The 13,959-nt window shown below is 58.7% G+C and overlaps 1 protein-coding gene across 7 annotated transcripts in view; it reads right to left on the reverse strand.

Moving 5' to 3' along the window:
- Positions 1 to 330: 330 nt before the first annotated feature.
- The window catches only part of NOL4L (nucleolar protein 4 like), a 128,954-nt gene continuing 115,325 nt past the window's right edge, over positions 331 to 13,959 (reverse strand). For 5 of the 7 annotated variants that reach the window (XM_030830927.3, XM_030830929.2, XM_060284456.2 and 2 more), the window contains 6 exons: positions 13,239 to 13,507; positions 10,686 to 10,871; positions 10,415 to 10,606; positions 10,089 to 10,211; positions 9,449 to 9,650; positions 331 to 4,946 (listed from right to left, as the gene is read on the reverse strand). In XM_030830927.3, coding sequence (XP_030686787.1) covers positions 4,726 to 4,946; positions 9,449 to 9,650; positions 10,089 to 10,211; positions 10,415 to 10,606; positions 10,686 to 10,871; positions 13,239 to 13,507 — 1,193 coding nt within the window. In that variant the 3' untranslated portion in view covers positions 331 to 4,725. The remainder of the gene's footprint in view (positions 4,947 to 9,448; positions 9,651 to 10,088; positions 10,212 to 10,414; positions 10,607 to 10,685; positions 10,872 to 13,238; positions 13,508 to 13,959) is intronic. The other 2 variants (XR_004034031.3, XM_030830928.3) reach the window with 2 other exon arrangements.

Consider the following 13,959-nt stretch of genomic DNA (forward strand, 5'->3'; position numbering starts at 1 on the left):
GCGCCACGACTACTGAGCCTGTGCTCTGGAGCCCACGAGCCACAACTACTGAAGCCCGCGTGCCTAGATCCTGTGCTCCGTGACAAGAGAAGCCACCACAGTGAGAAGCCTGTGCGCCACATCGAAGAGTAGCCCCTGCTCGCTGCAACCAGAGAAAGCCCGTGGGCAGCAACAAAGACCCAACGCAGCCAAAAATAGTAAGTATATAAATAAAAAAAAAAAAAAGGTGGAATCTACTGGTAGAATGGTGTCTCAGTGCCAAACTAGAGTTGGAGGGAACAGAACTGGCTGGCAGTGCTGCTGTTGAGAGGACACAGTGGAAATAAAGCATTCAGTTTGTTATTCAGTGTTTATTAAGTAGATTCAGTCTTATATATGATATACAGATTCAAAAGAAAAAGGATTCCACATACTTATGAAATCAGTGCATTTAGCAAGTAATACCATGGAGATAACAGCTCGATTAACAGCTCATTGGTCTTTTGTTAAGTGAGGGGAGAGGGAGTTGGCCTGTGCTAGTCATTCCACAAACAAAACAGAATTTAGTTGCATCACATAGAGAAGACACATTCTAAGAATTAAAATATTAAGCCACATTTACTGGAAAAACTCACTATATAGAACACAAATAATTTTTATAGAGCATTGAGGAGGAAGTCCTCACCTGCTTAGAAGAGCCACGTTAAGTTGCATAGGTGCATATCTGTAAAAATATAATTTAGAGGTGAAGCCATTGATTAAGTAATAAAGAGTCATCTTTAAAAGTTCGTGCCATCTGCTTACTGTCCGGAGCCCCCTGCCCCTCCCCAGAGGTGATGCCTCATGAATGAGCTGCCTCCAGGGGACCCTGAAGAAATGCTCATACCATCTGCATTGGTAAGTCTTAAAACTCATCTCAGGTAAGGAACTTGCGCTCTTCCCCAACATGTCTACATTATGCCAGGGGATTGGAAACCTCTCGGGTTGTCCCTAAATCTTGGGTGGCTTGACCCTGAAGCTCCCATGAGTCAACGTGACCTTCCCATTCCCAGGCTGTCAGGAGAAGAGCTATATCCACCCCCGGCTCTGCAGCCAAGTCCTACTTTCACTTTTCATGAGTCCACGCAGTCAGTGTCCCACCTGCAGCCGGTAGGAAGTCTCCCTTCTGAGCCCTGCTCCTAAATGGACCATATGACACAGGCATATGGGCCATCTGCCGCATGGAGATTTTTCTGAGCTTAGAAAAGTATTTTTCAGCAAATCTGAGTTCTGTGTGGTGTAGGTTTTTTGTTTTTGTTTTTAGGTGGAAACATAGGTAAAAAGTGAGAGGTTTTCGTTTTGTGGCTTTGCTAAGCAGATGAGCTTTGAGGTGCACCTTCCTCCTCAGGAGCGAGTCTTGCAGGACACACAGGGACCGGGGCATCTGTACATGTAAACAGTACACTTTCACTGAGTCCAAAATTAGGAGCAAAAATACAAAGGTTCACATTGGTCTTAGGTAGATACAGGCGAAAAAGGACTGAGCTGTTTAGCTCATAAACAACAAAAACAAAGTTTCTAAAGCACCACTAAATTATATAAAAATCAGACCATGGACGGATTGAAACTGGTATTCTGGTGAAATACTTTACTATCTTGTAAAAAGTTTTACAAAAAATTACAAATTAAAAGTATCAACCCTCTGAGTTCAAAGCAGCATTTTGAATATGAACTGGTAATTAATCCTATAACCACCCCTGGAGTCATAAGTGGCCCTTGGGAATAGGGATGGCTGGGTTCCACCTGTTGGTTTGAAATCTTCTAAAACTTTCCAACCCCCTGCCGGTCCCCCTCCCCCTCAACACTGTCCTTGGGTATAAACTGAGTGGTGACGGCAAAATGAGTTTTAGATGGGTTGTACTCTCACTGGTCTACCCGATGACCCACCCCTAAGACCAAATTCCCATTTCTCCTCTGATTCCAACCTTGTGGGATTAGTTAGCCCCCTGCAAAGACTCTGGAACTGATACATTCTATTCTTGCATTACCTCTTAAAAGTAGGATCCCGAATGATCAATTTGTGCCCTGAGGCCCTCCGTAAGCACTGGCTGTGGGGCAGGGCTTTGGACGCTCCCTTTAGGAGAAGCAGTCCCTGGGGTGGACGGGGACAGCAGCGAGCTGGGTTCAGCAGAGCCAGCTCCTTGGTGCTTCTTCAAGTCAGGACGAGAGGGATGGGGTTGACGCTGCATCTTTTAAAACAAAAGCAAAACTGAACAAGTTCCCTGACTGAACTAGCTAATGGAATCCTGTTTCCACACAGTAACTTGCTCCTGATTCGGCCGTCACGAGGGATTCACTAGGAAGGAGCCCACCCAAGAGGTGGGGTCAACGTGACGGGATCCACTGTCCTGGAGGGGCTCTGGGAGCCCCAGTGGACCTTGACCACTATCATCATCATTTGCTTCCTTTCTCTTTGAAGCACACTGAACCTACACTCTTATTATCGCGGTGCTAAGGCCGCTGAAGGTGGTCTGTTAGTTAGGACAAGCTTGACTCAGAAAAACACGACTTCACACTGGAGCTTATACTGAGCTTCAGATCTAATCCCTTGTGCGGGTGGTGGCGGAAGCCCCTTCCCCAGTCTTTCTCACTCCTGTGCGTTCAGAAAAGCTAACCGTTTGTGCCTGGCTTGGGTACTGCCTCCGGGAGGAGAAATGACATGTGAAGCAGTTGATGTCGAGAATTCTAAGGCGGCGATTGTCTGTGCCAGTTTTCAACATTAAGATTTTCACAAATTGCCTGGGGTAACATTTTGCAAAAGATCTACTGATTACTTTTTGTAGTATTGTTCACACACAAAAATAAATATTTACACAAATTCAAACGTCCGCGAGTAGTACTGAGCAGATGGGGGCGGGACGTGTGGACGCTGGGGGGGTGGGAGCGGCCTCGGGCACTGGAGCTTGTGCTGTGCTGACGGCGGGTCTCGGCGTCCCGGCCCTGGCTGGAGCCTGGGGACTGGTCAGATGGAAGGCAGAGGTGGTGTGGCTGCATGGGGTGCTGGAGGCCACTTGGGAGAGCAAAGGCCACCCTCAACCTCTCGGGGCTGGAAGCAAGCAGGGGGCAGGACCCCCTGCCCTTCAGACTTTCTGGATCGGGGGCCCGTAGCTCAGTCGCGGATCCGAGGAGGGGGAGGCATCCACGCTGGGGCCCCCTCACCACCCCTCCTGAGGGTGGTCTGCCAGTGCCAGGAGGCAGTTGGCTGCAGAAAAGCTGGTTTGGGAAGGGGGGGGTGCCTGCTTTGGGGTCGAGCGGCTCTCGACCCTAGGGTCCCCTCGGCCCTGGCTCCCATGGGACCTCTTTGCTCTGAGGGCGGAAAGGCAACAGAGGGCTTCTGCCAGCTCCGGGCAGGGGCAGGCAGCAGAGGGCTGCTGTCATGGCTACGGAGTGTCGCATGGAGAGGCCCTGTGGGCCTTGTGAGGTCTGGGCAAATCCCTGGTTTTAGCAGCACTGGTAGGTATTGCACTGAGCAAGAGGAAGTGCCTATCGGGGAGGAAGGAAACCAGGCCAGCCTTTTCTTTTTGCCCTTTTTCACACTCCAGGGATTATGGGTTTCTTCCAGGACTGGCCCCTGCAGAAGGGCTGGTCCTAGGAGAACCCAGGTGGCTTCTCCACTTCTGCTGATGGCCCCTTTACTCCAGCCACGGGGGCAGGGGACAGGAGCTGTGGTCCACCTTTCCTGACAGCCAGGGGCGCACCCTGCAGCAATGAGGGGGGTGGGGTCGGGGGCCCTGTCCGAGGGGCCAGGGCCTGTGCGGAGAAGTGTTCAGACCTGGCTCCCTGGGGGCAGGGTGAGGGCAAGGGCCCAGCTGACCGGCTGCCTGTGCCCCAGCACTCTGTCCTGTCAAGCGCTGGGGCCAGGGGCTCCTCCCTGGGCTCCATCCAGCTCCTGGCCTCCCCTCTGGACTTACCTCCCAGGCAGACACACTGGGTGGGGGAGGTGGGAGACAGCCATTCAGAACAGGCTCAGGGCACATCCTGGAAAAGCCCACGCTGGAGTGTGAGGTAGAATACGGGTGACCGTGTGACTGGGGCGTCTGTGGGATGGGGGAGGGGGAGCCGCTTTTGTTTGTCTTTGCTCTGTAGTGGGTGTGGGTGAGGTCCTCCTGCTTGGCGGGGCTGGGCGCTCAGAGGGACAGCCAGCCCGGCGCCCCCGCTGCCCCCAGCCCTGCCGGCCCCCAGCCCGCGCCAGTGTAGTGATATGGAATGTTAGGTCACAGGGATACATCCTTCTGATCAGACAGACACAGACTGGCAATCTGTACAAACACAAAAGAATCCATTTTCAGAAAAATAAATTACTAAGGGGAGAGGAAGAAAGGGTCCACTTTGTTTTTCTCAATAAATATGCAATTCTGCTCACCTAAGACTTGAAAGGTAATTATCTGGGGGTGGGATTCTAACATCAGGGTCCACGAAGATGATTCTAAATACAGCTGCGGCCCCAGCGCCTTGTCAGGGGAGCCCCAGCCCTTCCAAAGCTGCCCCGTTGGCCTCTTCCAAGCAGGTCAGAGCACCCGTGTGGTGAGATTCCAAAAAAAAGTGTCCTTGTGCCCAGAGTCTCAGGCGCTTGGAGTGTGGCTAGAAACAGCTCTTCTGCATCCACCTCTTTCAAAAAACAAAAGGTACCAACTGGTGAGGCGGGAAGCCGGTCCGGGGCTGGGAGAGCCTCCTTCCCTAGGGTAGTGCACTCCACGTGCTGCTGGGTCAGTTCTGCTGTAAAATGAGGTTTTCCAGTTCATCTGCTGAGCGCAGCAGGAAGGCGGCGGACTCCCGGTAGCCGGCGATGAGCTGCCGCACGGCACTGATCTCGGTGGGGCTGAGCTGGGCGGTGGGCATGGTCCGGCTGGTGCTGTTGCTGGAGGGCGTGGGCGTGGGCGTGGTGGAGGTGTTGGAGGCCCCGCCTTTCATGCTGAGGTCCGTGGGCCCTGTGAGGAGGGGAGCCAGGGTGAGGAGGGGCACCCTTTCCCCTATCGTGGGGGCCCAAGGCCCTCGTCTGTCTCCACGGTTGTACCCCAGTGCTTAGAAGGGGGCCTGCAGACAAGACGTGGGCTTCTCTGTTAAGCCCGAGGATGATCCTGCGTTGGGGTCGGGGGGAGGCTTTGGCCTCGGGCCGGGCAGCACTCTGAGCCCAGCTCCCTGGCACTCATCGCACCTCGGCTGCTCTCTGAGGACAGTCAGGCAGGTCTCCGTGCTCTGGGCTCTGGGCTCCGGGGGAGGAGGCGGCCTCGAGCTGGCGGGGAAGGGGGCGGCTAAGACACTGCCGGTAGGTGGGGGTCCGACGCCCCCGAGGGGGACAGGGTGCGGAAAGCCCTGGACGGAGTCCAGAGTTGGAGCCCCAGAAGGCCAGGAAAAGGAGCACCCATGTGTGCGCCTCGTGAGACAAGGAAGGGGTTTCTCAACCGCTGCCGCAGGGGAAGACCAAGAAAGAGGCTGGCTGCCCTGGGCTGCCCTGCTTGGGCCTGGGAAAGAGGCTGGGGCTGGAGCGGCCAGATGGAGCGCGCCCTGCCGGGAGCGGCTGGAGGGGCAGGTGGAGGGAGGCGCTGGGGGCTGAGCCTCCTCCTGATGGGCTGCAGCACCTCGAAGCCCCTTGCCTTTGAGAAGTTCTCTTGTGCCCAAGCGAGGTGGAAGATTAATGCTGGTGGGACGGGAGAGCGTGGGGTAGGTGTGTGAAGGTCGGAAGGTCAGACAGGACCCAGAGGGGCCCTCTGGAGAAATCACCTCCCCTTTGCCCTTGAACGGTGGCAACAAAGAGGGAGCCTGCAGTCTTACCGAAACACACTGGGGGTGTGTGCTGGGGCCACCAGGCCTGGTCTCCTCTCCACCTTTCCCAAACGGCTATATGGGGTGCGCTGTGGCTCTGCAGTCAGCGAGCCCGGACCCCGCCGTGGGTGATTCCTAACTTCCCTGGGCCCCGGCCCTCAGCTACAGCACAAGGAGACTGTTCTGGGCTGAGCCACGCCGGTGAACCCCTCGGTGCGGCTCGGCCTACGGAGGCCCACTGGGAAAGGGCTTCCAGGAGACACAGAAGCTCCCGGAATTTGAGCATTCTTTCGAGGTGTTCAGCAAGAAAACCGCCAAAGGAGAGGATCTGGCGGTGTGGGGGCGGAAGCTTGCTTGGGAGGCCTTCTGTGCCCTGCCCAGCCCCCAACCCCCATAAGCAGAGATCATCGTACAAGGGTGTGTGAGGCAGTTCTCAGTTACCAGCCAGCTCCCCACCACCCCACCGGCTCTGAAAGCCAGTTTGAATCATTATTGCACCTACAGTGGCAGCAGCTTTTTTTTTTTTTGGCCGCACCATGAGTCTTGCAGGATCTCAGTTCCCTGACCAGGCGCTGAACCCGGGCCACAGCAGTGAGAGCCCAGAATCCTAACCACTAGGCCACCAGGGAACTCCCTATAGTTTTTATGCTGCTACAGAGATGGACAAGCCCTTGTCACTGGAGACATATAGACCAGAAGTAACATCTTGGGAGAAATTATGGAAACTCGACTACTGCTAAAAGGAAGCTGGGGAAGGAAGTTGGAATCTAGATGGGACAGTCTGTCACGTGGGGTTATTTCTTCTCTTATCAGAGAACAGGGACGTCAAGCAGGAGGTCCTGGGAACTGGCCTGCTAAGGAACATCCTTGGAACTGAGGGTCGAGGGAAGTCCGTTAAAATGAAACACAGGAGGAAGGACTGGGGCTGTGAACTGCTGGGAACTGCAGCCAAGCAGGCGGCTGACCCCCACGTGGGTGCTGCTGGGATAGTCTGGGAGCAGGCAGGGGTGCCTGCGCTGGCTCCCGGCTGCTGCAGGGTTTGGTCCCCTCCAGACACTGGCTGGGGATGGCAGAGGAAGGCCGGAGCCGCCTGCCACATGGGTGTGAGCCGGCCCTGGGCTTCCTCTCTTTCCTCACTCCGCCCCCAAGCCTTGTCCTCTTCACTCCCATGCTCGGAGCAGGCCTTCCGTCTCTTCCCCCAGGGCTCTGGTTACAGGCAGACACTCAGGTGGCCAGGTGGTTGCTAGAGGGGCCAGAGCGGGTGCGAGTTGCCCAGCACCCCGGGTAAAACAGGCAGAGCCTGAGTCTATCTGGGCTGACCTGGATCCACCCACGATCTAAGTGAGGAACTCTGAGCTACCAACACGACTGCCCAACCAAGGTGCCAAATGGACTGAACCCTCGTTTAAGGGCTGCTGCTGGGAAGGTACTGGGACTGGGACTGCCCGTGGTGTTCTTCCAACTGCTGGACCCAAACCCAGTGCTCACAGGACGCCACTGCCCCAGGCAGGAGGTCAGCGAGCAGATCTCGGCCTCTGTGACCTCACCACCCACCTCTAAGGAACCAGGGAGACTGAGGTACAGGGGCAGAGCTAGTGGCCTTTCTTGAAGCCTCTCTGGCAAGTGTGAACAGGGCGGGAGGGAGGCAGGCCTGGCCCTCAAGAGAGGCCGGAGCAGCCCTGGCAGCTGCGGCCCGAGACAGGCCCTGCTGTGTGGTACCAGGTGGGGGCCTATCACCATCACCTGCCCCCTGGGAACGTCTCTCCCCGTGCGCAACAGGGGGGCCTCTAACTTCCTGCCCCACACCTGTCTCCAGACCCGCTCTACCAGGGTCCCCACTCAGCAGGGCTGTCAGATAGGCTCCTTCCTGGAAGGAAAGCAGCCCGCCTGGGACAGCCATTTCACCCCTGCTGCAGCTGGCCACTCTGGCCTCAGCCTCAGGGATTAGGGCCAGGCAGCCTCTTATTTTAGGTTAAGAGGCATTAGGAAAGGATGAGAAGTTAAGCCCAGGCAGGAATCTTCCAGGGACCCGCATGTACTTGCCGGTGGTGGGGGGCAAGGTGAGCGAGGGTGTCTGGGCTTTCTGCCATGGGTAGGGACCAGCCGCCTCCATCGCTGCCCAGGAACAGTAAGGGGTCTCCCGTGGCCAAGGACAAGGGCCTGAGAGGAATTCTCAGCCAAGACCTAGAACCAGAATTCCCTGGCCTGCGGGCGGCACCTTCCTCTAACCTACTCGTCAAGCGGCAACTTGCTGTCACCCCCATCCTCTCCTCTCGCCTCTGAACGACCCCCGAAGCACACTGCTTCTGCCTCCTGTCCTCCCCGTTAAAATCTCACCACAAGGGCAGACAGCACATTCATAGCCTCCTTTGGTTAAAGCCTATCTGTGGCTCCCGATGCACACAGAACTATATCCAGATACCTGGCTCAAGAGGCCCTGGGATCACCCCTACCTGACCCCGCCAGCTCCCGGAGGCCGCCAGGCTGCCCTTCACCGGGGGAACCCGCTCTTCCCCTGCCGCACCGGCCACCCAGGCCTCAGTGTGACAGGGCCTGAGGTCCGCACTCAGGGCAGCACCTAGCTCCATTGGGAGGTTTGTATCTTTTGGGGACTGTTTCTCCAATATTGGCCTGTGTTCCGTCTGCATCAGAGTCACCTGGGCAGAGTTACAGGGGGCACCTAGGGGATCACCAGCTCCTGGGGTTAGAGTTGGGGGACAGACGGCTAACCACTGCCCCAGGTGACCTAGATGGGGCCCCACAGTGCAGCAGAAAGGGCTGGGACCCTGCTCCTAAGTGAAAGAACCTTCATCTCGGGGCTTCCCTGGTGGCACAGCGGTTAAGAATCTGCCTGCCAATGCAGGGGACACGGGTTCGAGCCCTGGTCCAGGAAGATCCCACATGCCGCGGAGCAACTAAGCCCGTGTGCCACAACTACTGAGCCTGCGCTCTAGAGCCGTGAACCATAACTACTGAGCCCGTGTGCCACAACTACTGAAGCCCGCGCGCCTAGAGCCCGTGCTCCGCAACAAGAGAAGCCACTGCAACGAGAAGCCCGCGCACTGTACCGCAACGAAGAGTAGCCCCCACTCGCCGCAACTAGAGAAAGCCCGCGCACAGCAACGAAGACCCAATGCAGCCAAAAATAAATAAAATACATAATTTTTTTTAAAAAACTAAGAAATGCTTTTAAAGAGAAGAACCTTCATCTCACAAGTGAGGTCCTAAGCGGTGGCCTGGAGAGGGAGGTGACCTGCCTGGGACCAAATCCTGGCTCTGCCATCAACTCTGCAAGAGCTGGGCCAGCGACTGTCTCACTGAGACTTGGTCATTTTGGGTGAGACGAGGGTGTGGAGGGGCTCAACTCAGGTGAAGAGCGGGGCCTTAGCTGGGACTGCACACAGTGGCCCGTGGAGGGGGTGTGGGGCAGCGGCAGGGGACCAGGGAGAGGCCCAGCAAGCCTCCGGGGAGGCAAGAAAGGAGTGGAACGCTGTTCCTGTTAACCTTGCCTTCCAAGCTAAGGACTGGCTAAGATTATGAGATGGGGAGGGTCCCTGTGCCAGGAAGGAGTCACTTTCCCGGCCGCCTCTGCTGCTTCCTCGCCTGCCCCGCCCCCTTCCCAAGGCAGCTGGTCAGGGAGCCGCAGAGCCTGGTGTCCCACACTCACCATTACTGTGATTTCCTGTTTGGAGGGAGGCAGGGGGCTGCAGGTTGCTGCCCAAGGCCCCGTAACCACGGTAACTGTAGTTCAGGCCACCGTTGACGTACACAGGGTCCTGGGAGTAGGAGGAGGCTGGCAGTGAGTAGGTGGAGTGGGGGATGGCTGCGGAGTCCCGGGAGTGCTGCTTGTCCAGGGCTATGGGCTCGTCCTGCAGAGCGGGAGGGAGGCGCTGGGGAACCACAGGGGCAGCAAGCCCTGACCACGGTCCCTGGACGGGGGTGGGTGGTGGCCCCAGATTTGCCGGGACCCGGCGCGGCACCTGCAGGACTCTGCCTCTCCCCCTGGCTGCCTTGCCCAGGGCCTCCCCCAGCCCCCCATGTGCTCATCTATCTTCAGGGCAGATTTCATCTGTTCCTGCCCAGCTGAAGACACTCTCAGGGCTCGGGATGAAGTCCAGACTCCCTTCCTAGGTCTGCAAGGCCTTTGTGTCTGGGCTCCTCTGACTCCCCCCCGCCGCCCCCCTCCCCCCAGCATCTCCATCTCCCCTCTGAGGACGCCCTCCCTGCTCCCTCTGCACCCGGGGGCCGTGGCAGTATCTGCAGCATGGCTGAGGACACCCTCCCAGTGGCTGGCGGCGAGCAGGCACCTGAGAGGACGGGTAGATCTCCAGGCGCATCCTTTTGGCTGCTTTTCTCGTCTCGCTCTCACAGGCAGCTGCCAGGATGTTTTCTGCCATGGCCGAGGTCAGGTGGGGAGGTGTGGGTCTGGTCTGCAGGCGGAATGGGGATGGAGCCAGTGTTAGGGCACAGGGACCCTGCCCTAGAGGTGGGCAGGGTGGCACTGGGCTTTGGGCTCCTCTGTGAACGAGGGGCCACAATGCCTGCTTCCAGGGGTATTAGGAGGGCTGTGGGAAAAGCGCCCAGGAGGCCGGGAGGGTGCGGGGAGCCTGGGACTGGTGGGCCTGGGGCTCACCATCTCCATGCCGTTCTTCTTCATGCGCCGGCAGGACTTGAGGTACGTGCGGATGCGCTTGCGGGCCCGCTCCTGGAACTCAGGGAACTGCCGGCTGCAGGACTCGATGATGGCCTGGATCTTCTCCTTGGGCTGCTTGGAGATGGGCACCATGCGGTCCAGGTTCTCGTCCACAAAGAGACGCACAAACATCTGCAGGAGACACAGGCTGTGGGAAGGGCTGGCCTGGCTGAGCCCCCGCCCCAGCCAGCCCTCCCGGGCGGGCGCTCACGTTGAAGGCCTTGAGGCGCTCAGGGTCCATGCCCTCGGAGTCATTCATCTTGTCATTGTCCTCATGGTCGTCGTGGTCATCGTCGTCGTCATCTGCTGTGGGGGCCCGGCCCACCGTCAGGTCCTCAGGGCAGCCACTGACCTCGGTTTTGATGGAGTCATAGCTCCCTGAGCTGTAGGGGGGGGACTGAGAGAGGGCGGGGGGGGCAGAGGGTCAGGCCGCGGTGAGCGTGCGGGCAGGCGCGGCGAGCACACCCAGATGCCACGTGAGCCACACTGCAAGGCCCTGAGCAAGTCACTCTCCTTCTGCTCCTTTCCCCTGTGACACGGGGCCAGCGATGCTGCCGCCCCTCCCTGGGCGGCCGTAGGAGGGACTGCCCACAACCACACATGCAGAAGCCTGGCGCCCCAGAGGAGTTCAGTGGAGGGGACAGTGGTTTACTCGGCAGTAGTGCCCACGCCAGGATGTGCCTCATCGCACGAGGGAAAGGCAAACACAGAAAGGGCTCCTTCCCGCCACCAGCCAGCCTCTCCTGCTTGTGCCAAGATCTGTTCTGGCTTCGGGGTTTCCCTCCCTGGTCTCCAAGGGGCTGCAACCCTGAGCTGACAACCGAGCTGTCACAAAAGCAGTGAGTGTGCTGTCTGTCGGGGATGAGGAACAGATGGGCTGGGAAAGAACCAGCCAAAGAGACAGGCCCATCAGGCAAAAGGGCATCCCCGCAGCTCCCAGGCTGGGCTTCTCCTGTCTGCCGCCACCCCTGGAAGTCACCGTGAGCCCTGATGCAGAGCGTGTGTAGAAAGGGGAGAGGGAACCAGGCACAGCCCACTGGGAACCAGGCACAGCCCCTTGTCCTGCAGTAGAGAAGGGACCCACCCCCTGAGCCCCTCTTGGAGCAAGACCCTTCCCCAGCTCTCCTGGGAATGCACTTCCCCACTCTCCTCTCTGCTTTTTCCATCCTCTTCATCCTTTACTGCTCAGTTCCCATCCGGTCTCCTGCCCCCTGCTGCACGTGCTCTGGGAAGGCTCCCTGAGGACCACTGTCATTTGCCTTTTAGAAAGTCTGCGGCTTTGTCCAGTCCTGACTTCACTCAGTGGTACCCTGACTAGCAGTGTCCTGGAGACACAGTCCCTGCCCTCAAGGAGGCGGGCATCTAGTAGGCAGTCAGGCCCAGGAAACCAACAGCCGCAGATCACACCCTGCAACGTGGCCACGTAGTGGCCCAGACGGCATACAGCTCTTGCTGACAAACGTACAAAGACAGACACTGATTGGTGCCCTGTCCCACGGTAGCTGCCACCACCAGCCTCCATGTGACCACACCCACCGGGGTCAGCCCTCCCAGGGTCCCTGGCCCCATGCCCATCTCTTGATCCACACATAGACTCTGAAGGGGAAAGGACACCCAGGTCCTCTGGCTCCCAGTGGGCTGTGTCAGACTCGCGACGGAGGGTCAAAGGCGCCTTGGGCAAGTCACATTCCCAGGTGCTCTTTGGCCAATCCTCTGCCAGCGTCAGAGGAGACAGAAGAACTATCGGTGGCACTCGTGCTCCCGTCTCACTTCCGTGGTCCACACATGTGGCCTGAGACCACGGTGGCAAACTCAACCCCTCTGGCTCTCTGCCTGCCGAGGCAGCAGCTGTGCCTGCCCCTGGGACCCAGTCAAAGAAGGGAAGACAGTGCTTTGACCAGTACCTGTCCCTCAGCCTGGGCTCAGACACACAGCGACGACTGAACACCGTTCATTTGTACAGAACCTTCCCACGAGACACGTCACTGGAAGCCAGCACTGGCACCCACCCCACACCCTCTGCAGAAGAGAAAACAGGCCCTGGGAGGGGAAGGAACCTGTGCAGGGGCCAGTAGCTGCAGCCCAGGAGTGTAGGGCTCTGAGAAGGCACCTCTGGCCCCCCTAGCCCGGGCAGAAGAAAACACTCCCCGGGAGAGCTCCCGCCGCCGGTGCCGCACTGCACTGCTGCAGAAGACCTCCGTGGCCCGGAGGTGGCTTTCGGAAGCAACAGGGGAGGGGTAGGGGAGCGCCAAACGGTGGGGCACCTGTCCGCCCCCCATTAGCCTGGTCTATTGAGTTTCACACATCCACATCCCTGGGGCCACAAACAAAGGCCTCACCTTTTTTCTGCACCATCTGTAGAATGGGGACAGGCATGCAGAGTAGCGAGAAAACATGAGGCCTTGGGCCTCTGTGCTGAATGCAGCCCACTTGCTGCTGCTCCTCACAGCAGACTGTTTTGGAGGCAGAGGGGGCCAGGCCACACGTCACCCACCACGTCCACCAAGGCAGAGGCCAACAACCCCACTTCACAGATGGGGGTGGAGGCTGAGAGAAGTGAGGGCTTGCTCGAGGTCAACTGAGCGGTCTCCCGTTCCAGAGCCTCCCCAGGACAATGATAGCAGAGCAGCCACGGCTACCACCCTGACTTGGTGTCACAACCCCAGTACGCGTGATTTCACGTCAGCCCCGCACAGCCCTGCCGTGTACGGGCGCGGCAGAGGCTCCCAGCTCCGGCGGGCCAGCAGCCCGCAGCCCCACACACCTCGGGGGTGGTCTTCACCCCGTACTTGACGCGGCTCCGCAGTCCATCGGCGTCGGAGGGGTAGGAGGGCGTGCCGAGCGCCGAGCCCTGCGGGAGCTTGTCGCACAGGTTGATGGGCTGATCCTCGGCGGTGGCGGTGAAGTCCACGGGGGCCACGGTGCCGTTGCCATTCATCTCGGGGAAGGCGGGGTCTCCCTGTGTGCTGCTCGAGGTGGACGGGTTCAGGGTGGAGGAGCCATTGCCGCTGCCGCTCTCGGAGGAGGAGTCGTCTGAAACGAGAGGCCTGGGTGTGAGGCTCCACCGCAGCACCCACTGGCCCCTAAGACCCCCCCTCCACCCAGGTACGTGGCCACGGCAGCCACAGGGGGTACTTGCCCTGTGCCGTCCTCGCGAGCATCCCTGGGCAGGAGGTGAGTGAGCGCTGCCGTCCCCGCTGGGGGCGCCAAGAGGCTAGCCTTGCCCCAGCCTGAGGTGGGGGCAGGGTCCCTCTGCCAGAAACTGGGGCCATCAGGGCGGAGCGGCCATGGAGCATGCCTCCTGCCCTCCACCCCACAAAAGCCTTATCCAGCTTCGGGGGCCAGGGAGTGAGTGGCTGCAGCCTCAAGTGTGACCTGCCTGCCGCAGGTCCAGAGGTCCTCGGACACGCCAGGGGCTGCATGGGGCCTGGCCAGTGCACCCCTCTTCCTCCAGCTCACCACTGCCTTGCCCCTTTACACCCTCT

This window comes from Globicephala melas, chromosome 15 (assembly GCF_963455315.2).
Source record: "Globicephala melas chromosome 15, mGloMel1.2, whole genome shotgun sequence".
Lineage (NCBI taxonomy): Eukaryota > Metazoa > Chordata > Mammalia > Artiodactyla > Delphinidae > Globicephala > Globicephala melas.